The sequence below is a fragment of the Talpa occidentalis genome, unplaced genomic scaffold (genome assembly GCF_014898055.3).
Source record: "Talpa occidentalis isolate TD23 unplaced genomic scaffold, MPIMG_talOcc4v2.1 talOcc4.15, whole genome shotgun sequence".
Classification (NCBI taxonomy): domain Eukaryota; kingdom Metazoa; phylum Chordata; class Mammalia; order Eulipotyphla; family Talpidae; genus Talpa; species Talpa occidentalis.
Genome location: NW_023601543.1, coordinates 28,940,233 through 28,964,746, shown reverse-complemented (window position 1 = coordinate 28,964,746; position 24,514 = coordinate 28,940,233). Strand labels below are relative to the sequence as shown.

Genomic DNA, 24,514 nt, shown 5'->3' with positions numbered 1-24,514 from the left:
GAAGAGAGTAAATCTCAGGTTATGTGTATATAGTGGCCACACATCCATATAAAAGGTCACAATTCAGTGAGTCATTTGTCATCTTGCCTAATGAATGTCAAATATCCACACGTGGCAAGCTCCAAATCTGAGTAAAATTTCACTTTTCATCCTGATGTTTTTGATGTTCTGTACAAAGAACTCCCTGAAAGCTTTAAATGAATAATAACTCTAGTCAGGATATGAAGAAAATTGCTTGATAAGATTTTCTAAATCTTTATTTTCTATCTTAGACCAATGCATTTCAAAATGTTCCAATGGGTAAAGAGGAAAATGGGTAAAGATTGTGAACCAGCAGCCACAAAAGCAGAATCACAAGTGGCCAAATAAAAAATAATAAGGGCCTAAGCGAAGTCATTGACCTTGAGGAAAAGTATGAGGGTCTTTTTTTTTTTCTTTTTTTGTGGGACCCTCGCCGGCGGCCAGGGAATGAACGGGCATTGCAGAGGCTGCGAGCAGCCTTGCAGCCCAGCGCTCAACCGCTGCGCCACCAGGGGAGGCCCAAAAGTATGAGGGAATTTATTTGAGAGACTTTTGAAGGAAGTTTTGCTATTTGAGTAGATATAATGAATGAGAGGTAAATGTCAAAGATGATAAGGAGTTTACTAGCTTGGGTGACCGGGTGATGTGGCAGATAGATGAAAGAGAAACAGTGAATTTGGTTAGGGATATGTGGACAGTGCCTTTGGCACATCCCAGGCAAACATATATACCTGGCAGTTGGAATATTGCATCTGGAGATGAGGATAACAGTGAAACTAGAGCAAATCTATTTGGGAGTCACAGGCATATGGATGGGCAAAACCTTTCTATCTTATTTTAAACTGGTTTTACCTTTTAAATACCTGGTAGATGTTATAGTCTATTAAGAAAAAAATACCCCATATCAACTAGCTACTTATCATTAGTCCTGTTCAAATGCCCGTTTTTTTCCTTGGGCATTCCTATTTGTAAATGGTCAGAAGTTCAATCTAGTCCTTTAGTCTTCTTATCCAAAGATTTACCATTTCTTCACTAAGGTTGAATTAAATGGAGAATATCATTTGTACACTTGTTTATTTCATTCCATCTAAAAAAATAGGGTATGTTATAACTGGGTACGTCTATAAATGATTCTATTCCTAGGGCCCCAGATTTCGAGGCACGGAAAGATTTGTGAATTGCTCTGTGTGAAGTGAAGTACTAGAAAAATTTTTCAATGAGCTAAAAATTCTATAGGATTAGATTCTAACTACATTACCAGTGTTTCTATTGTAAATCCTAGAAGTAAAAAAAAAAAAAAAAAAAAAAAAAAAAACATAGCCATCATTTAGTTCAAATTCATCCCTTCTCATAAATTGTACAAATGTAGAAGCCAAGACTCCATGAGTGTAATTTGACCAAGGTCACACAGTGAAATGAGAGAAACAGTACTAAACCTGTATTTTCTAACTCTGTGGCTTAAACTTGACAGAGGAGGATTTCTAGCCATCAAACCCTTGGTCATTAGCCCAGTGTTTTTCTGAGCCACTGTTTTCAGGAGAGGAGCTTCCTTTTCACTTTCAACTTTGCATCTTATTAGAAGTTCCCACCATCTATTTTATTTGTACAGCTCTAAAATAGTATTATTTTAGAAAAGGAGCATATATAATATAAATCCTGCTTTACAAAGTGAGATGTTTTTGATCGAATTTCTAGACTACTATTCATGTTCTGCTATGTGCCTGAAAAACTACAAGCACTTTATTTATTCCTTTCACTTTTTGTAATATCGGTAGCATGTCTTCATGAGTGCCTAGTCTTTTTGCTCTGTGGTAGGCAATTGTTCTTTAATTTGAATCTATCAATGACTTTTTTTTTCCAGATACGAGATTGTATTCAAACAGCATGTGGGAACTGAAGATATATTCCTAGGATTATCAAGGAAAGACACATCAACAGCATGTTGTGAAGATCTAGTGGTAAGTTTCTCCCCCTCCTCCATTTCTGTATGAGCATTATAATTAAATTGATTATTGTATACATAATACCATAGGCAAGGCTGTAACTCTTTTAAAATAATGGTTGCTATGTTTCAGGTGCTAGGGAAATAATAGGATAGATAATTTAAAATCAGAAAATATATACGAAAGTTTACATGTGTTCATAAGATTTACTGATAAAGGCACTTTTGCAGTGAGTTGGTGGGGTAACATACATCTGAAAGGTGTGATCTTAAACCTCTGACTCATGTGTTATTATGAACCAATGTTATCGCAATAAAAAATAAAAATCTTTTAAAAATAGATTTACTAATAAATGTAATAGAATCACATGATGTAATATACTATGTCCTATTAAAACTGCCCAATCTGCTTGGACCGAATTTTTTTATCCATTTCTGTCCCATGTATGCTATCTGATTGGCCATGAACTTCTGATGAGTTGACAACCCATCAGAATGAAATATTTTCTTCCCTGAATCTATCTTATCTCTTATGATTGCATTTCTTTTAATGACTCAGCTTCTATCGGGGGATATAAAATGGGACCTTTTCCTAATTTTTGTATCTGAATTTCTGATTTAAAACTCCAAAAATATGTTTTAAATGCTACTTTGCTCCCTTATCTGGATGACACTATAGCATATTGGAGAACATCTTTGCTAAGGTGTTTCTTTATAATAGCAACATTAACATGGACGATACCACCTTACTTTTGTTTATTTGAGCCTCACAATGATCTTGTTGGAAAAAATACAAATCTAACCTAGAGTGGAATGCAACTCTTTGGCAACATACATGGGTAATTCTAGTGTTGGGAATTTAATTTTTCGGATCAGGGGTTATGCATCTGTCTTCTCCCTCCCTCTTTTACAAAACTCTATAATATGGTGTTCTGAGGTGTCCATAGGAGATGCTTGATATTTTTCTTTAAGTGAATGATAAATGGAATCTCTCTTTTGCATGCTTTCTCTCTCTCTCTCTTTTTTTAAAGATTTATTTATTTATTTATACAAGCAATGGGTACAGTCAGAAGCAGGGGAGGGCGAGAGAATTCACCAGACACAGAGCAGGGAGCAGAGCAGGCAGAAGGACCGAAGTACACTGCTGAGGGGAGCAGCGGGCGGCAGGAGAGGTCTGCGCGCCATGTGGGACCCTCCTCCGGTGGCCCGGGAGCATCCTGGGATATCGAACCGGCGCTACAGAGGCTGCGGGCAGCTTCGCAACACAGCGCTCAACCGCTGCGCCACCGGGGAGGCCCTGCATGCTTTCTCTTATTAGCAAAATCTGAGACTTTCAATCGAATCAAGTAACATAATGGGAATAGTGACTTTAGGAACCTTTGGAGATTTTTCAAACTCTCTAATGAGTTAAGGTTTCAAGTGATCTTGAAGTAATTAGCTCCCAGGGTTTTACCAGTAATATTCAAATTCCTCTCTCTTAAATTACTGTAAAATTATGTTTTTGATGCCTAGTATTGAGGATTGTTCTAAACTCTGAAGAAATTCTGGACCCTACATAAATAAAACTGTTGTGAGCCTTTCCACTTCTCTCATGCAAAATGCTACTAGTTTTAATAATAAAGGTATCCTGAATGAAGGAATTTTTGAAACTAAATCATACTTCAATATATTTCTAAAACTCAACAAGTAAATACAGAAGACTTCACCCCTCCCTCTAATGAATTCATAATCAATTGGGAAGACAAAACTAACATAAATGAACTCATTTATTATTCAACAAACTCAGAGTTTGCAATTTTAACTCTATCATAAGTTTAGAGGGTTTAGGTAAGACATTTGTTGGTGCTATAGCACTTCACCACCTGTATATAGCTTTTTTCTTTTTTTTCCTCCCCCATATGTTTAATCTTTAAATACTCAGCAAATACTACCACATAACAGATACTGTCCTAACTACTAGGGATACAAATGTAAATAACAGTTGCCTTCAAGGAATTTGCATTAAGGAGATAAACACCTAACAAGCCATAGTGGTTCAGTATGGTAAATACATATTTAGAGGCATATACCACATACATGGAGATGTAAGACAGAAAGAGGTCAAGTCTGTTTGGGAGGATGAAATTTCTATAGTAGAAGACATTTCATGAAGAGCTTTCTAGGTAGAGGTAGGAACACATAAAAAGGTATCCAGACATGAAATAACATGATCTATTTGAGTAAAGCAGTGAATATAACAAGAATAAAGAATAATTGTGGACAGTGGTATACTGATAAGCTGAGTCTGGGTCTCAAAAGAGGCAAAAGTGCTTTGATTGATAGCTTGACCTTTCTCCTGTACTAATATTAATGATGATCTCCACCATCATTGTTTAACCCCTCTCGTAAAACTCTGAGTAAATAGGCTGTTGACCCGATCACAAGTATTGCTTGCTCAAATGTATAAGCTTATTATTCCTGGGGATATTAAGGCACTTCCTCAAAATCTAACACATCATCAAGTTGTGAGTGTGCTATTTATTGAATAACAAAAGAAAACAGCACATTAAATGTATACATTGATTTTATGATGCATCCTAATATTAGAAACATTAAATGGAGAATTGCACTTTAGAATTGGTGTAAAATTTTATTTAGGTCCTGGACTTGGCCTATATGTAACAATCCAACCCAGAGACTTTGAGAATATCTCTGCTTACACTAAGGAAGACAACAGGAGCACAATCTGTTTAGGTAGAAGGAGTGATTTGGGGATTAAAAGTTCACAAGGGGGGCTCCCCTGGGGCGCAGCGGTTCAGCGCTGGGGTGCGAGGCTGCCGGCAGCCTCTGCAGCGCCAGTTCGATCCCTGGCCACCGGCGAGGGTCCCACAAAAAAAAAAAAAAAAAAAAAAAAAAAAGTTCACAAGGATCACAAGTTCAAAAGTTACCCTTCCTAGATTCCAAATAAGAAATCAAGATTTATGAGTCCTAAATCAAAGCACTGCCCTAAACAAAATTCTGAGTTAGGAGTATTTATGTCTTCAGCAAATCTTCCATTCTTTCTTTCTAATCTCCACCACACAAAGTGTTCCATTATCAAAATTCTGTTTATCATCTTCCTACTCTCTGTTGCTCTACTCCCGAGTTTGTAGCTATCAAGCTTCCCTTACCTTAACCTACATTTAGGCATTTTATTTTTTTAATAAAAATGATATATATTTAAGGCATACAACATGATGATTTGATATACATATGCATGTAAAATGATTCCTATACTCAAGCTAATGAACGCATCATTTCCTCACATAGTTACCATTTGTGTGTGTGTGTGGAGGTGAAATCTACCCACTTAGTGAGTCCCAGTATACAGTGGAGTCTTATTAACTATAGTCGTCATATTGAACATTAGTTTTAGAGCTAGAGCTAGGGCAGTGGTTTGTAGGTCTGTTTTGTTTTATTTGGGTTTGAACTGCCAGCTTTTTTCTTCAAACAAAATTCCATGAGATAGTCCAACATATAAAACACCTGAAAGTTCCACTACCTTGGTGAAAAGGGTACTATCATCCATGAGACACCTCCTAGGGGAAAAATTGGGGTTCCTTGAAACACAGTTTGAAAGGTACTGATCTAGCCTTTTATCCTTGTATTACAGTTCAGAAAATAAGGTCAAGCTTACAAGGTATGAAATACTCATATAAATTAATGGAAGAATAATGAGACATTTGAAGGCTTTTTCTTCCTAGTTGACAGATATATATTCTTTAAACCTCTTGAATGAAATGTCCTGTGTTATTTTATTTTACTACGTTTTATTTTCCCTTTCATCCTCTATACTTTCTATCCCTCCCACAAGGTTCCCACTATAATGGATTTGATATATATCCTGGACTATAGATCCTTGAATACATATTTATCATTGTTTGCTACTTTTTTAATTTAACAAGCACTTACTGTGCAATTATTATAGACCAGATACTTGATATACAGTGACAACAAAATAGATAATTTTCTCCTCTCAAGGAGTTCATTATCAAGAGATCAAGCAGCCCATAAGCATAGCACAAATTTTTATAGATCCATTCAATAAAGAAACTATGAGCCCAAATGGGTATAATTTATTACTTACAGACATCATAAGCGAGAACAGCTTGATGCCAGCTTCTGGTGTCCCTTTACCCGCAGGACAATATCAAATTAGAGGGGCCAGATGCGTGAGCACTGGGGTACTCTGTTGCTGAAGAGCCAACTCTCTACTGCAGCCAAGCTGTTTTGTAACCTGTATCTATACCCAAGGAGAGGGAGGTGGAAATGCCTATCCCTTATTGGAAACAAGGAGAAGCATGAGAAACTGCCTCCCACAAATAGGGAGCCTCTCATGAGGGTGAAAAACAGATAAGAAACAGATTTGACGCATCTCTTCACAAGACTATCTTCCTGTGTTCTAGGAGGAACACAGGATGTTCTGCCAAGACTTGGGGCAGACTGCAGTTCAGCCTTGCCTACGTGGCCTATGTGGATAGTGCAAGGTTGCTGGCATGCTATAAATGGAGCCATTTCCCTACATTTATAGGCTATGAATAAAAGTTTTTTATCTTGATTGTTTTCACTTAACATAAAATAATGATCATAGCAAACAATTTATATAACCTTCCTACGTGCCAGGCATTTCTCTAAGAACTTTGCAGATAGTAACTCATTAACCCCCAAACTGACCTTATAAAATAAGTGCTATTATCCCTATTTTTCAAATGAGGTTACTGAAGCACAAAGAAGTTAAGTAACTTGCTTAAGGTCACATATTTAGAATCTGGCAAAACTATAATTGAACCTAGGCATTTTGTACGTAATGGAATTTGTGCAAAGTAATATGGATGCAAAAACTGAGATGTTCGAAGAAATTTCACAGTACAGGTGACATTTGACCTGGACATTTGAAAATCAAAATAGTTTGTCAGGGGTGGAAAAGCTGTTTAAGCAGAGTGAACAGCAGAAGCAAAAGCATAGTGATATGAATGTATAATAGGTGTTTTCAGAACCACTTGTGATATTCTTGGAATCCCACAATGCACTAGAATGGAGCAAGAAAAGGTGAAATAGGCATATTTGAGCTAATTGTAAAAGTCCTGAATGCCATACCATTCACTATGAACTGAATTGTGTCCCTCCCCAAAGTTCTTATGTTGAAACCCTTCCCCTCCAAGTGATAGTATTTGGAGATGGGACCTTTGGGAGGTAATTAGGTTTAGATGAGGTCACAAGGGTGGGGTCTTCATGATGATATTAGTGCCCTTATAAGAAGAGATACCAGAGAGTTTGCTCTGCCCGCTCACTCTGCCATGTGAATGCACAGTGAGAGGGCAGATGTTTACAAATTGGGAAGAGAACTCTCACCAGAAACTTAGCATACTGACATGTCTGGCATATTCAGACTTCCAACCTATAGCATTTTGTTTTGGCAGCCCAAGCAAACTAAGATACCATGACACTTGAACTTTATTTTATAGGCATTAGAGTTATTAGGCACTAATAATAATAAATAATTAGGTGTGTATTTCAGAACAACTTTAGTGGCTGATTATAATGGAAGATTTTTGGAGAGAATGGTGGTTGGAGGAATAATGAAGTCATTTACAGCCCTCGTGAAGAGTAATTCAGAAACAACTCACTAATTTTTCCTCTTGAGGAAATTAAAATTGTGTACTAAAATGATTCCAGAGGAGGGACAAGAGAAGGGACAAATTAAGCAGAATATACACATTAATATCATAAGACAAAAGATTCAATGAGGAATCCTTAGCAGATAAACTTGAATCCTCCTTGAAATGTGAATCAGACTTCTTTGGAAATCATTTCAATGACTACCTGGAAAATAAACATGGAAATCTTGTCAAAAGTGTTCACTTGGCTGTTAGAAATACAAATCTTTGTGGAACTCAAAGACATGAACTGGGGATGTTGATTTTCAGAGTTTGTGTTTGTTCTGAGGGGCTAGAATATACTTGAGTGGAGTACTGGCTTGTTTTGCATCAGGCTTGGAATGAAATAGAATTGACTTTAGGTGCCATGTGTATATTTGGATAAGGAGAAATATTGAGAGGAATTCTAGGAAACTTGCAGAAATGGGACTAACTGGGCCAAAGTAAGTGGCCCTTGGGCCGTTGGGATGACACCATTTAAGAAGACTGTAAGGGAATCAGAGTGTTCACACAGAGAGATTATAAGTTCTCACTGCAGTTCCAGATCAGGTATTGAAAAACAAGAGGAATTGGATCAATGATGAGGTTGGGATTGTGACAGAGCTTCAGAGATACAAACAATGTTAGGTGGAAACAAAAAGCTGTCATAGAAATAAGATAGGAAAGGAAGACAATCTGCCTATACCTGAGAAACAATACTGATTGATGTACCTGATCTCTCCACTTCAGGGAGAGAGGAAAAAGGAACTCTAGGTTATTGGTGATATGTATGGCTGTACCCTAGTTTCTCCCATAGGACTATTTGTGACAGGAAGAGGGATGGTAGTGGGGAAGTAGGTCAGTAGATTCCCATTTTCTCCCATGGGTGTTACACAGCACACTATTTCTAAAATCCAAAAATGATTGGGGCGAGGGTTATTGACATTCTGCCATATAGCCCAACATTTGTCTAGGAGAAGGGAAAAAGAGCCTGCCGATATCTTGGTATGCTTTTTTGAGCTGCAATGGATACGTGATATTTGGGGACTTCTACTTTAATGGCTCTATATTTATAAGGTACTTCATGATGTGACCTAAACAACAAGCCATTAAATCTCTCTTTTTTTTTTTTTATCATCACCTCCTCACTGGGATATAAGCCTTACTGCATCTGTAAATCTCAACTGAGAAAGGGTGAGAGTCAGGGATGAGCTAGGAGTCAGTCACCATCTGGCAGACATAGCCAGGAGTCACATTTTTACCACAGGTATTCATCTCAGAAAGGTATCAATCATTCTGAACAAAGTGTCTACCCATACTTGGAGAATTTTTTTGTTTCTTAAACAGTCTGCTTTTCTAATCCTGATTTCTCTCTTAAGGTTAAATTAATCATATTTGTTTGCTTATAGAGAATAAAGAGTCTTGGCTATTTGATAGTGGAATGGATTCCCTTTTCCATTTTAAATTCTAGAGTATAGACGTCTTTTTTTGTTATGTTATGTTAGATTTTGTTAACTCTTGATTGTTTATATATCAGACTGTGTAGCAGAGAAAAGGATATTTAAGCTATAATGCAATTCTTTATTATCCATGTTTCTGATCTACAAAATTGATATACATATACAATTTTAAATAATATCACCATTAGTAGAATTAAAAATAAAAAGTCCCCCATAATGAGATCGATATATACATAGAGATAGAGGTGGGGTGGAGTTTTAGATGTGTTTAGACAGGGATGAAATAAGGGGAAAATATGTCTTATACAAATCACTTGGTAATCAAAATAAATAATTTCACATTTTGATGGTGTCATTTTGAGGAAGTTTCATCAAAATATCTAAATCACATTGTCTAGAATGCTTGAAATGAAACTAGCAAAATTTTCTGAATCCATGAAAGTAGATTCACAGATTGGCCTTAGAAAATACCAATATTTAAGGAATGGATAAAGAAAGAGGAACTGAGAAAGAATATTTAGAGATGGGAGAAAACCATAATATCAATAGTATCTACTGCTATAGAGAAATAAAGTCAGATTAGGATACAGAAAGAACTTTTGGAATTGTCAATTAAGAAGTCTTTGGTGACCTTTGGAAGAGGAATTTTAATGGCCTGGCAGGAGTCAGCAACTGGGTAGAAGAAAGCCAGGAAGTGAAAAAGAGAAGACAGGAAACATGGATTGTTTCTTGGGGAAGTTTAACAGTGAAGGGGAGGAGTGGGAGGAGATGGTTGTTGAGGGGCAGAATTTAGGGATTTGGGGTGCGGGGGTGGGACAGGAGAGACATAAGAATGCTTTTCATTTGATGACAAAGATCCATTAATTTAGTCATGTCAGCAAAACACAAATATTACTGCCCTCATGAAGCATGCTTTCTAGTGTGAGAGATAAATGAATATATAAATTTGATTGTACACTGGAAGATAACAAATCAAAGGGAATGAAGACTATAAAAGGAAAAAGAGCAAGGAGAATAACAAGGAATACTGCTATTGGCATTGGCTGTGTTTTTGAATAATGGTCAGAGAAGGCTTCAGTGAGAAGGAAATATTGTCAAAAACTTGAAGGAAATGAGAAAATAAGGCTAGGGTATTGGGAAGGTTACTTAAGTAGATATTTAAATTTAAGACAAAAGTTAATGTGAGAAATGTCAGTAGAGAACAACTTACTATTCTTAGGGTGGGAGTATGACCCAGGAATTGGTAGATGATTACGATATGGTGGTGCAGTGTGAAACCTTGAGACTTTTTTTGCTAGCTGGAGGAAAGGGTCAGGTCTCGTGGTATTAGGGGGACTGGGAAAACAAAACAAGTACCACTGAGAATACTGTAAGGGAAGCAGTGTCACCAGGGGAGATCCAGATTTCAGTTAGACTAAGAGGTTGAAGAGAATGTTTATTAAGAGACTTTAGAGATAATATGATGAACTCTGTGTTCCAGAGTGTTCCTAATGAAAGGATTCATGAGATGCTAAGAGGGTAGGAAATGGAAACAAAATAGGAGATATGAAGATCCAGATGGTACTTATTAGGTGATAAAAAAGGTCTTGGGAGTCTGAAGCCTCTTGTGTTTACCGACAAATAGAAATAAAAGTACAGTGAATTTCGTTCTGGTACTCTCAAGACAGCTAGTGGTGGTGAGGCTGTGAGTGAGTGCAAGTGCCCATAGTGGTCTGGAGGTCCTGTGGATGACTTATGGCTCAAGAATGAACTGAGCTTACTCTTGGTTCCCGTGAGAAAAGTCATGGTTCTATGATCTTGTAAGGCTGACTTGGCAATGTAGTACCGGAATGTTTGAAAATGGTAACATTGTAGAAAATTTATCCATTTCTTTAAATAGATATCTATTAGTTTGGGGCCTTAGTTTTGGAGAACACATACCTCTGTGTTATTCTTTTCAGAGGCAAATATTTATATAATTTCAAAGTAGGGATCCAACACCTTTTTTTTTTTTAATTTTCCTACAAAATATTCTTGCCCTTGAGAGTTTTTACAAAATATTCAGTGTGGCTGCAGTGGTAAAAATATCTCACACGTGTTTCCATAGTCAAACATTAGGAAATTAAAGCACTGAAGTAATTCAGAATGAGAATTACCCAAACTTTTCTGTAAATCAAAATTTCCTAATGTTGTTTCAAATGGAAACTCAAATAGTCATAACTTTTTTGCTAAGAATCAAATATATTGGGGATGGTTGCTGCATCTCTGTGTAAGAAAAATATGTTTACAATATCTATAACCCATAAATTAAATAAGATTATCTTCTAAAGTGTTAGCCCAAATCCTTCTATATATCTTAAGCTTCAAATGGAAGCTCAAATAGTCTTAACTTCCTTTCTAAGAATCAAATATATTAGGGTTAGTGGCTGTATTTCTGTCAAATAAAAATATTTTCACAATATCTAGAACGCATAAGTTAAATAAGAATATTTTCCAAAGTACCAGCCTAAACCTTTCTGTATATCTTAAGCTTCACTGAAATTTCAGTAAATAGCATAGGCTGACCAAGTAACATGGCCATGCTATTTGGCCTTTCCATTTCAGATTTCAAGCATATTATAATATGATCACAAACACTTGTCTGAGGATCTTAAGAGTTTGTATTAATCACTGAACAGATTATAGGAATATGATCTTTATTTAAATCTATCACAAGAACAAGAGGAAATTTAAAGTTCATTTTGGCAAGCCCATGTTCATGATGCTGCCCCGCCCTCCAATCCCACAAAGGCCTTGGTATGTTAATTCAGCTCTGTTACAAAACATAGAGGAAAGTATATGAAAGGCCATGAAAATAATCTGTAAACAATGTGACCTGCCTTTCCTTACCTTCAGGAAAGCTTCAAAGTGAATTAGTTCCCAGAGAGACTATGGGAATACTTTTGACTACCTGCCTGAAGATAAGCTGAAAGTAGGAAGACAGGATCTCACAAACTTTAAATTAGTGAACTTTTCCCTATTGTTTTCTATTCACAAGGTCAGAAGTCCGGGTTTGAACTTAAGTTAGTGACAGGTACTGTGGTAGCCAGCCTCCAAGATGGCCCCCAATGATTCTCACCTTCTGATAGTCTTCCCTTTATGTAGTCCCCTCTCATAATGAGTAGGGCTGCCTTGTACAACCAATAGGATACTACTTAAGTGAAAGGGTATAAATTTAAAGACTGTTTTTTCCAAAAGATATTGCTTCTGCCTTGCTTTTTTGGATGATTTGTTCTGGGGAGAAGTCCTTGTGTCCTAAGCTCTATGGAACAGTCTTCATGTGGTGAAGCACTTAGGCCTCCTATCAAAAGCCATGTGAGCGAGCCATCTGGGATCATATCCTCTAGTCCCAGTAATGCTTTCAGATTTCTGTAGCCCCAGTCAATATCTTGACTACAACCTCATGATAAGACCCTACGCCAGAACTACCTAGCTAAGCTACTTCCCCAGTTCCTAACTTGGGGAAATTAAAATTGTGTACTAAAATGATTTCAGAGGTGGGACAAGAGAAGGGACAAATTAAGCAGAATGTACACATTAATATCATAAGATAAAAGATTCAATGAGATTATTAGCCCTAATTATGTGGTAATAAATGTTTATTACAGCTTCAAGTCAGAAATTAAGGGTGGAGGTATACGTGGTTTTTGGTTTTGCACTAATAACTAATAACAAATAACTAAAAAGTGACAGAACCAGAATTCAAACTCAAGTTTGACTACAAAAGTTGAGTTCCCAGTTTTATCCTTTGTGAAGAAAGGAATACCAATTCCTTTATTTGGTCAGTGAGATACTGTATTTACTAATGTCGGGACAGTTAGGTCTTAGGTACTATGAGTTACTAGTCAATTAATAGCCATGTTTGTTTTCCAGGTATTCACTGAAATGATTTCCAAAGAAGTCTGATTCATGTTTTAAGGAGGAGTTTTTCTGCTAAGGGTTCCTCATTGAATCTTTTGTCTTATGATATTAATGTGTACATTCTGCTTAATTTGTCCTTTCTCTTGTCCCTCCTCTGGAATCATTTTAGTACACAATTTTAATTTCCTCAAGAGGGAAAATTAGTGAGTTGTTTCTTAATTACTCTTCACTAGGGTTGTAAATGACTTCAAGAACCCATTTGAAGTTCTATGCAAAAATTGTATCTAAATTTCATGTCATAATTTTTCTTCTTCCTCAAATGTCATTTCAACCCTGGGGAAATCATCTTTTACCTTGAAAGAGCTAAACATTTCAGACTAAAGTAACAAATATTTATATCCCACAGTCCAGGTGACATGAGTCATACTGCAACTAAAGAACATCTCAACTCGACTATCAGATCTGAATGTTATTATAGTAAAAATGAGACTTTCTTTGTCTACTAGAATGTTCACTTGCCTACAATTACCTTTTGAAGGACTGTTCTACTTATCTTACCTACAGCATCTCTAATTATGCATATATGAATTTTCAAAATATAAATTAGGTGGTAGTACTTTGATTAAAATGTTAAGCCTAGCGGCCTCCCTGGTGGCATAAAGGTTAAGTCTCAGCACTACCATGCTTTTGTTTTATAGTTGAGCAATATTCTACTCTATGAATATGCCACATTTTGTTCATTCATTTATCCACTGATGCCTATTTGGGTTGTCTGTACCTTTTGGTCATTGTAGATACTGATGCTATGAACAAAAACATTATATATGTATTTTTGTTTGAACGTTTGTTTTTGATGATCTTGGGTATATATTCAGTATTTTAGGGTCATGTGGGAATTGAGATTTTTTAAATGAAATATAACTAAACCAATAAATAGTCCCATCTGAGGTGTAAGGGGTTATGTTATTTCTCTTTCGTTATGTCTGCAACTTTTCTAGACTTCTACACTTCTCTAGGAAATGTAGTATGGGAGTTTATATCAGGAAACTGCATGATTCAATCATTAACCTGCACCTACCACCAGAGCTATTTTTTGTACAAAGTCTCCACTAACGTAAAGGCAGTTAAAGCTCCCCAACTCTATCATATACACCCATATGTACCTTCAGAAAAGGAAGGTTGCAGGTGAGTAACCGAAGTGTTTCTATATAGCTGCAGAGTCAGATAGACCTTGGTCAAAATAAAGATGGTTGCCCTTGGCTGTTCACTAAGGATCTCTGTGTCTCAGATTCTCTATCAGCAAAATGGGAGTAATAGTCCTTGCTTCTCAAGATTGTTATGAGAAAAAGACACAGGCTGGCACATTGCTAGCTGGCACTTAATAAATATTTGTTCTTATTTCTCCACATATTCTTATACTCTTCAAATTAACTGTTCTTTGAGATAACAGCATTTCTCTTCTCAATTTCTCTTTCAGGTTAAAATTAAGCTGCCAAATACAAACCCTTCTGAAATTAAAATTGATATCCAGGAGACGATCCTTGACCTTCGTACTCCAAATAAGTGAGTAAAAATTAGAGCTAGAGTAGTGTATTAAAATATTAATGAACTCTTTAATCAATATTCTTTTTAAAAGTATACATAGTTATTTTCATCACCCCTAAATCTGAAAAAAGGTAAAAAAATCATTTAACCATTCATATATTTGATCTACATAATAGAAATACACTTGGAAATACCTGGATTCTTTTCTACTTTGCATCCATCCTTTTGAGTGGGTTGGTACCACCAAAATACAGTCCTTGACATTTAGATAGAGTTTGCTTATCTGTCAAATAGTTAGGGGTAAAAATGCCTCATGTCTTGTATGTCATTTTTTCATTTAGTAATGGCTTAAAGAAGCAATATCTTTAATTTTTTGGATATTGTGGGTCTCTGAGGTTAAATTTGATTACAGTTACCTAAAAAATCAACAAAAAATTCTTGTCATCAATTACTTAAAAAAATTCTAAGCTAATTTATCACTAGATCCTCAGGTTGTGTGAATACATTATGAAAATAATATAGATTATCAGGGAATAAGTTAAACATTTTGATATTTTCCAACATAGCTTGAACAAGACATGTTCCCAAGATATAACATGTACAAAAAATTCTTATATAACGTATTTATGACAAAACCTGGAAAAATCAGCTCTGTATCTCAAAACTAACTATATAAAGAGGGAATCAATCAAACCTGGTATGTGCTAGACAAAATATCTCAATATATCACTGTTTTGTTCACTTTTCATCTGGATATATAGCACTTTGGGTGCTATATAATCATTTTGGGTGATTGCTGTGGTTCTTTCTCTGTAACTCATAAACATTTCAAACTGGGTGTGGGGATCAGTCACCTGCTAGCACATTCTCTTCCTTCCATTGTCAGTAACTATAATTCTCTTTTGTTAATCTTCAGGCTTCAAGAAAATAAAAGGTAGATCCCTCTACCTTTTACACAGAAGTAAAAGACTTCTATGTAAACAATTCAATGTACACACATAGCTTCACCTGAATTTCTACAGTAGATGCAGTTAACCCAAAATGATCTATGGATGAATATATATAAAACATTTTATCATTATTTATATAATTTCAAAAATGTATTCTCATAAAAAATCATCTCATGTTAGAAAAATTACATTCACCATTCCTACCATTCACCTCAAGGATTATTAGAATTTGTCCATTGCATATTATATACACATTCCATGCAACCTTTGCAAGGAAAGTTGGTTAAATAAACAGTCAATCTTCCATGATATTTGTGCATTTGTTAAAAGCACACATATATCTACACACCATAGAGTTAATTTCCGTTTTCCTAGCTGTTCTCACTGTTTTCATCAATCTTTAGGCAGCTGCTCTGCCTATGCTGTCATTCCTGATAGCTATCAGAACACACTAAATGAAAGGCTTACACAGAGATACATTTCCATATAGAATGTGGGCTGCTCTAGGTGATGGTGATTGGGATCATATTATACTTATATGTTAAATGTTAAGTGCACAGAGGTACTGTCTCTTCAGAAAAATTAAGATAGAAAAAGATGCAATTAAGATGCGTATCATTTTTCCTAAGTACTAGAGCATTCTTTGGAAGCATGCTACTGTCTGAATATTACCAGAAATGTGTGTTGTTTGAATTTATTGATATTCAAACCTCCTTTCTTAGTTTGTAACACTATGTTTGCCCATCCAAGGAAAATGAGCGGACATTCTGTTCATGTATGTATACGGCAGAACAAATGAATTCATTTTAACTGAATTGACTGTAATACTAGTCAAATAATAGTCAACTGCATTAGAATTATCAATAAAGCCAAGATATTTAGCATTAAACAACCAAAAGAAATAAGTCAGTTTACCAGATAGCTCATTTTTTCCCAAGTAGTTATTTTGGCATGTAGATTCCCAGTGTGGAGTTGATAGAAAGGAAAGATGGGGAAAATTGGATCATTTCCCAGAATCTCTTGACTTTTACTTTCATATAGGGTTTCATTAGTGAATTCAAGACTATCATAAATGAATTCCTATATTGTTAAGAGACAAATACAACTTATTTTTTGGTTGAGCGCTGCTTTAGATTGTTCACACCTTTTCTGTGCTCCTTTAATTCAGATTGAGAATTGACTTGATATTTAAAGGTATTGGTACCTTTAAAAAAAGTATTCCAAATAGAATAGTAAATTACATCTCAGTAGCTATTTCTGCACTTTCTTTGAAAATAGTCAATATATCTCCAATAGGAAACCTCAAGAAGGTCACATCTGTTTTTAATTCAGATATATAAATCAAATAATTTATTAACTACATAAAATAAAACTGCATTATGTGAGGATGCACAGGCCAAGGTTGTCCTTCATTGAAAATTCTTAAGAGCAACATCAACTAAAACTATCTCAGCTTATAAGTCTGCAAACTGGAGTTCACTGTAAAGATAACATTTGTTTTTCTTTTCATGTATGACTGCATTTTATAATTTCTAACAAAAATTAACACTGGATAAACATTTGACCAGCGTCTAAACTGTAACTTCTTAAAAAGCAAATATTTTATCAATGTAAAGGCAAAGGGATTAGGTTTATAATGTTTATTCATATTTATATTACTAATCTACAGTAGTCATTCAAATATCATTTTGTGGTGTATTTTTTTTGCTTTCCACTCATTTATTTATTCACTAAACAAACATTGTAAAGTCTTCTGGACACTGGGGTAACACCAAAATAAAATACAGTCCTTCCTTCAATGAACCGTACAAGGATAAAGTATTTGTAGAATTTTATTTTGTCTAATTCTAAATCTTTATTCAGATATCAGATAGTAAAACAAGACTAAAATACTTCCCTTCTCCTAAGAGCCTACATAAGTTTAAGTTTCAGTTCATATTGTTCAAAATTTTAGTATGTGAAACCATACTACTGAGGACAAGACAGAAATGCAGGGATAGATGGATCATTCTAATGGCCACTGTCTCTTTTGAATTTATTTCTCTCTGGACAGAGAAGTGCCCATTATCATTGGAACTCCTTCTTCAGCTGATTTATAGTTGTCTTTTAGTGAGATGAATCTACTACCACTGAGCTTTGCTTTCTTTTTAAAGTGAATATGTTATCATTTGTAGAATAAGGGATAAAGGAAATGTAACTCTAGCACAATGTATATTGTAAACAATGTTGAAAAGATGTACTCTAAGCATTTTTTGCACCAACTTTTTAAAAAGATGCCAAATATTACAAGCTACACTGAGCTACAGTGCAATTTCATTACTTCAGGTGGCGGGAACTGTTTCTCCTACCCTAAATATCTGTAATGGTACAAGAGTCATGGAAAATTTCTCATATAGCTTCCAGAGAAGTGTGATAAATACTTTTAATGAGCTCTGTTTACTCATTTACAAATGAGTATAGAAGCAATTGATTTTCAAGGGATTTGTTTTCAAATACTTTTCTTTATACAAGTATTCAATAAATACCTCTCAGAATACCAGATTCCCTTACTGATTTGAATCTTACTCCTACTAAAAGAGCTTTTCTGTCCATTTTTATAGACACTCAAAACGTTCTTTACCAAGAATGTGAGGTAACAAGTGTTTCACGCATTTAATTTTCTTCTGATATCAGCATGTGCTGACCCCGTGCATAATTCAGATTCATTTCACTATGACAGAATTATGGATGTGCCATCCCAGGAATGCATTTAAAGCATACAGCTATCCAGCAACTGAGCCATAAACTGCAAAATAAATGCAGCTATCTCTCACAGGGAGGATTTGTCAATGTATAGTAGAAAGATCGGGAGGCAAGCAGAGAGAAGCACTTTCATTGATCTCGTATTGAAATCATCCTAAGACTGAGTTTCAATACCAACACCTATAGTAGAGACTCAGCATCAAGTTGTATTAGGAAAATTACAATAGAACCATTCCAATTTTCAGATTTTTATCGGTCAGTCACATTCCATGTACACGTAAATATGGTTGGCAACAGATAGATCCAACCAACTTAAAGCTACAATAGTTTAATTTTGATGTCTGAGACTGTGTTTAGATAATGCAGAATGAGATCAATTTAGAAAAGGATTTTTTTGCTTGTATTTTAAGGCCAAAAAGCTGGTAAACTACTCATGTTCTTAGGCATATTTTTAAGCCAATATTTATAATGCCTAAATATTGTTTTGTTTTGTTGCTTACTATCATTGTGATGGTATATTTTGCTTTCTGTATCCTTATTAAAAATATCCTCCTGATAATCACTCTAGGAAGCCAATTCTAGGTATTTATTTATTTATTTTAGGAAGCTGATGGTAACCCTTCCCCATCCTGTGGAATGCAACAATGCCAAAGCTTTCTACATTCGAGAGACTGAGACTCTTGAAGTTACCATGACTATGAAAAGAGAATTGGATTTTGTGAATTTCTTCTGAAATTCATTGAATAAGGAGGGAAAGTGGTAGAATAGCATGGATAAAAATAAAAGCATAAAAAAACTGGTTAATGTTTTCTGTCTTCTATTATTCTGCCACATTTCAGAAACAGCCTAAATGCAGTTACAGTGATATTTTGACCACTTAGTCATTTCTATTACTCTGGTTGCAAATATTGTTTCCTCATACTAGTAAATTATTCCATTTTTCTTTAGTGATCACTGTGTAGAATTTAAAGTTAGATTATTACATGTTGAAATTGCTGAATATGACTATGTAATGGCTGGTCCACTTATTTCAGTAACCTGAAGAATTTAAGCCAATTAATTATACAGACAGTCCCCTACTTATGATTTTTCTACTTTACAATGGTGGGAAAGTGATATGCATTCAGTAGAAACTGTATTTCCACAATTTTGATCTTTTCCCTGGCTAAGGAGATGCAGTGTGATACTCTCTCATGCTGGGCAGCAGCAAGCCCCAGCTCCCAGCCAGCCACATGATCACTAGGGTACACCAATATGCTAAGGTCTACCTTGTTGTCAGAGTTCAGGGGATTTTTGTGTTCTCACATTCCATTATGTTTACAAAAAGCCCAAATGTGTCTCCTCCTTCTGATGAGAAGAAAAGGTTGACAGTTCCTCCTGAGATGAAATTCAAGATAATTACCCAACTGTAGGCTAATGTAAGTGTTCTAAGGACTTTAAGGTAGGTGAGGCTAAGCTATGGTATCAGAAGGTTAGGTACACTAAATGCATTTTTAACTTGAATATATTTTCAATTCATGATGGGCTTATTTTCAATTTACGGTCACAAAGTAACCCACTGGGCACAGAGAGCACAGAGAACAATACAATCAACTACATAGCCAAGTGGTCATTTTTATCACCAGAAAAGTTTATTTGGTTGCCTTTTTATTGATTTGATCAAATGATTTAGAGTGTTCTCTTTAGGCAGTCACCATTGTTCTGGCATATACAAATAACAAAGAATTACAAACAGTTTGATGCACAACACTAACATGTTTTACTCGAATAACTTTTTTTCCAGTTTTTAAATTTTAACAAACTTGTAAACAAAAAGTACACGTTTCCAAAGAAAAACAAAATTCCGTAACTTATAGATCTTCAGAGATTAGATGTATCCAAGCAAAAACACATATATGTTCAGTTGCTCCAAAGAAAAACAAAATTCCGTATCTCATAGATAATTACAGAGATTGCATGTATCCAAGTAACATACATACATGTTCAGCTGTCCCAAAGAAAAGCAAAATTCCATATCTTATATATCTTCAGAGATTACATATATCCAAGCAAAAGTACCTATGTTCAGTTGTTACAAAAAAAAACAAAATTCCATATATCCTAGGTATTCACAGAGATTGCATGTATCCAAGTAACATACATACATGTTCAGCTGTCTCAAAGAAAAGCAAAATTCCATACCTTATAGATCTTCAGAGATTACATATATCCAAGCAAAAGTACCTATGTTCAGTTGTTACAAAGAAAAACAAAATTCCATATATCCTAGGTATTCACAGAGATTGCATGTATCCAAGTAACATACATACATGTTCAGCTGTCCAAAGAAAACCAAAATTCCATATCTTATAGATCTTCAGAGATTACATATATCCAAGCAAAAGTACCTATGTTCAGTTGTTACAAAGAAAAACAAAATTCCATATATCCTAGATATTCACAGAGATTGCATGTATACAAGCAACATACATACATGTTCAGTTGTCCCAAAGAAAACCAAAATTCCATAGCTCATAGATCTTCAGAGATTACATGTAGCCAAGCAGAAGTACATACATGCTCCATTGTTCCAAAGAAAACCAAAATTCCATTATCTCATAGATATTCAGAGATTACATGTATCCAAGCAATATACACACATGTTCAGTTGTAAAATGTTAACTAAATTTCTGTGACAAATACGCTTTTTTAAAAACACCAAGAACATTATATAAAATTAATACAGAATTCTAAAGATAATCTAACAGTTGCTAAGTTTTTCTTAAGTATTCACTTTAGATGCTGTCATTTCTAGTACAGGTAAGCAATCAAGAGTTTTACATATATGCTCTAACCCTGGAATCTTAAGTTGTGACTATATTAGCTTGCTTGCAAACAAAAAGCCAACTATTTTAAGAATGTTTTTAAGTGAACAAGTTGAAAACCCCAAGGAGGGATAAACCCTGAGAATGTACAAGTGTGAGCTTTTACAACCATCACAGCTGTGGCTGTGACTATTGACACCATTCTTCTGAAATAAGTTCTTAGAGTTCAAAATAAAAGGTTTTAACAAAATATCGGCACACTCACAATTTCTCCACCAATTTGTCAACCACTTGAAAAAATACAATAGACAACAGGAAACCATGTTTCACTATTTCAGTTAATATTCACAATTACAGTGCCTACAGCTCAAGACACGGCATCACTAATGAAGCACAAAACTAGTTTATACTGAAATTAAATTATTTACACCAAGTAAATATTGTTTCCCCATACTAGTAAATTATTCCATTTTTATAATAACCTCTGGCATGTGTGTATCTGAACTAAAACTTCAAGATTTGGGGAGGAACAAATCTTGCTAGGATCACCTGTTCTACTTCCATTCCTCCCACCATTAACAGAAACCTGGAGGAGGTTGGGGCGGTGGACCCTGCACAGTTGAAGAGGCTGCCTGCTGTGTACAGGCTTTCTGCTTTAATACTATCCAATCAAATACGTAGTCATAATGGTAGTTCAGCTTTCTGAAAAGAATACGGAAGAGCTGTCTCAGATATATGTAATCTGGGGTTTCTTCAAAGCGCAGTCCACGACAATAGTTTAAATACGTGCTAAATTCTACAGGGAACCCCTTACATAAGACTTCAACAGGAGTGGCCATCTTCTTTTCACTAATCTTTTCATATTTTTGTTTCTTTGTGGCAGCCTTTAGTCCCTGCCAAGGCAGGCTGGCTCTATTAAAATACATCAAAAGGTAGCCTAAAGATTCCATGTCATCTCTGCGACTTTGCTCAATACCAAGATGTGCATTGATGCTAGCATATCTAGCAGTGCCAGCAAAATTTTTATCTTCTCTGTATGGTATGTGTTTCCTGGTCCTGTTATCTCTATACTTTTTGGCCAAACCAAAATCAATAAGGTATAATTGGTTTAATCCTAAGAAAGATGCCCCCTGTAAAGAACCAGCAGCCATTTCTCTTTTCCTCTTCCCCATTGGACATTCTAAACACTTAGTACAATGGCACCCAATACCCATCAGGAAGTTATCTGGTTTAATATCTCTATGTATAAAATTTTTTGAATGCACATATTCAATTCTACTGATCATCTGGTCAGCTAACATTAGTATAGTTTTCATTGTAAACCTTCTTGAACAGTAATTGAAAAGATCTTCTAGACTGGGTCCAAGAAGATCCATGACTAGCGCATTGTAGTCTTTTTCCTGACCGTACCAACGTATTTGGGGGATGCCAACACCACCTTGAAGAATCTTATAGAGCTGGCTCTCATACAGCAACTGGGGATGCTTGGCCTTCTGCGATTCTAGCTTCACTGCCAGTTCCTCGCCATTGGTGATGTTGATCGCTAGATAAATGTCCCCGAAGGAGCCGCGCCCGATCTTCCGCACCAGTTTATATTTCCCTCCCACAATAAACTCGACATTGGAGGTGGCATTAGAGGCGCTGCTGCTCTCCATCCTGAAAGACTAAAATGGAGGCCAAGACCAAGCCCAACACCACGGAGGAGATTGAGGTCTCTGGGGTTGATCCACAGGAGAAGGCTGTGAGGAAGGCGGCAGGAAACCGAAAAAAAAAAAAAAATTGGTTCGTTCTTAGCGCTAAAAGACCCAGAATCAGCCATGGGGAACCTAAAATCACCACCCCTCAGTAAAGTTTCAGTTTGAGGGCGCCACCCCCACACCTCAGTTTGAGTGGGTTCTCGCGATATCTCACGATGGCCACTTGTTTCTGGGCGGCAAAATCGCTTCGCTGCGAAGGCGCTAAAAAAGCCGTGATCCCTATTCCACCCTGAGGTACTCTAGTCACTCCACTGTTACTGCCACCTTATTACTCTAGCCAACACAAAATCTGAAATACTCCCGAGCACACAGTATTATCTAGCCTCCTCAGTCCTTTGCTCAATGCTTAGATGTAGTGAGGCAAAAAATATTTTGCCAATGCCTCTGAGGGACTGATAAATGAAAGAAAAAAAAAACTAAATGAAAACCATACCGAATCTGAAGAACAATCAAGCAGAACAGGAAAGCTGAGGATGGTAAGGTACAAGGTAAGACCGGAATCCCAGTCACCCTGAGGTAAGCAGAGACTCTGAGGTAAGCGGAGACCCTGAGGCGGTAGAGCCGTCCACTGCCGGAGAGAGTGAAAAAAGTGAAAAAGTTCTCTCAAGATATAGTGCGCAGGTTCGAAATCCCACCAATCATCACGCGACAAGCTTTCCACCAATCAGAAACTACACTGCTCAAAAATATTTGCATGAAGTGAACAGAGCGAACCCCTCCCCCCACTGCCTGCTGCCCTTTTTTTTTTTTTGCCCTCTCCCAAAATGCACTTGGGTTTTTTGCTCGAGTGTTCTAGAAATCTCTATCCCTTTACTGCTGTCCCAAATCCCAAAAAATAGTACGCAACTATAAAGCAGTAGTTGCTTAGGTATCGAGGTCGATTGGATGCTGTGTCTGTATTTAGTAGTTGAAATCCTTGATATTTAAAAAGAATATAAGGAGACACGTGGCATGTTTATAAATACCGTTCTCTGTCATTTCCTAGCTTTATTTTTATTTGGACATGCAAACTTAAATGAATTATGCCAATGTCTTCTGCCTCTTCTGTTTTTAATACATAAGTTTATTTCAGAATTATTTCTGAATAAATTCTATTTTAAAGTTGTGTAACTTGGCCTCAAGCATCATAGTAGAACTGTGGAGCTACCTGGGAGTAAATTTTGAAAAGATATTTATCACTTCTCCATGAATTATTAAGGGATTAAATATTCAAGTAGCTATTTTCTAAACTTAATTCTGTAGTTAACTATCAAGCATTTAGTTTGTGACTAGATCAAATCGTAAGAAAAGACGGAGATTTTTGAAAAAAGTGGTTTGTTAAAGCTCTAAACTCTTGTAGAGAATTTGACTTTTAAATTACCACCATGACTTTTTTCTGTGGGGAGAGACGGCGAGGGGGGAGTGCGATTAACTGAAAGCAAGCTGGTGACTGAGAATTTAATAAGTTCATGATGTTACAGGATCAAAAGAGAATCCTACTTTTCTTTCCTAGCATTTTTAAAAAGACTGTATTTTAAGAATTTAAGATTACACCCTAAAGTGTAAACTCTGGAGCAAGCCTAAGCTGTAACCAGTATTTTTCTTTTCTAGAAAACATCGTGAATCAGTGGAAAATGTAACCCTTTTTCCTGTATACTGGTCCTAATTACAAAGACCATTATTACTCAAGCTGACTGTATACAAGTTGTCCCTGAAAGAGAAGATAGAGCATATCCAAGCCAACTTGAATTGGGTTTTGGTTATGCAGTACCATATCAATT

At 35.9% G+C, this 24,514-nt stretch overlaps 2 protein-coding genes across 3 annotated transcripts in view; one reads left to right on the top strand and one right to left on the bottom strand.

The window, feature by feature from the left end:
* The window catches only part of DNAAF6 (dynein axonemal assembly factor 6), a 33,639-nt gene extending 14,653 nt beyond the window's left edge, over positions 1 to 18,986 (top strand). For both annotated transcript variants that reach the window (XM_037512119.2, XM_037512120.2), the window contains exons 5-7: positions 1,883 to 1,979; positions 14,434 to 14,519; positions 18,797 to 18,986. In XM_037512119.2, the coding sequence (XP_037368016.1) occupies positions 1,883 to 1,979; positions 14,434 to 14,519; positions 18,797 to 18,926 (313 nt within the window). In that variant the 3' untranslated portion in view covers positions 18,927 to 18,986. The remainder of the gene's footprint in view (positions 1 to 1,882; positions 1,980 to 14,433; positions 14,520 to 18,796) is intronic.
* Positions 18,987 to 19,819: 833 nt separating this feature from the next.
* LOC119246580 (casein kinase I-like) lies at positions 19,820 to 23,350 on the bottom strand. The gene is made up of 2 exons (XM_037512940.2): positions 23,188 to 23,350; positions 19,820 to 22,736 (listed from the first exon to the last, which is right to left on the bottom strand). The coding sequence occupies exon 2, from the start codon at positions 22,650 to 22,652 to the stop codon at positions 21,573 to 21,575; it is 1,080 nt and encodes a 359-aa protein (XP_037368837.1). The 5' UTR covers positions 22,653 to 22,736; positions 23,188 to 23,350; the 3' UTR covers positions 19,820 to 21,572.
* Between the last annotated feature and the right edge of the window lie 1,164 nt (positions 23,351 to 24,514).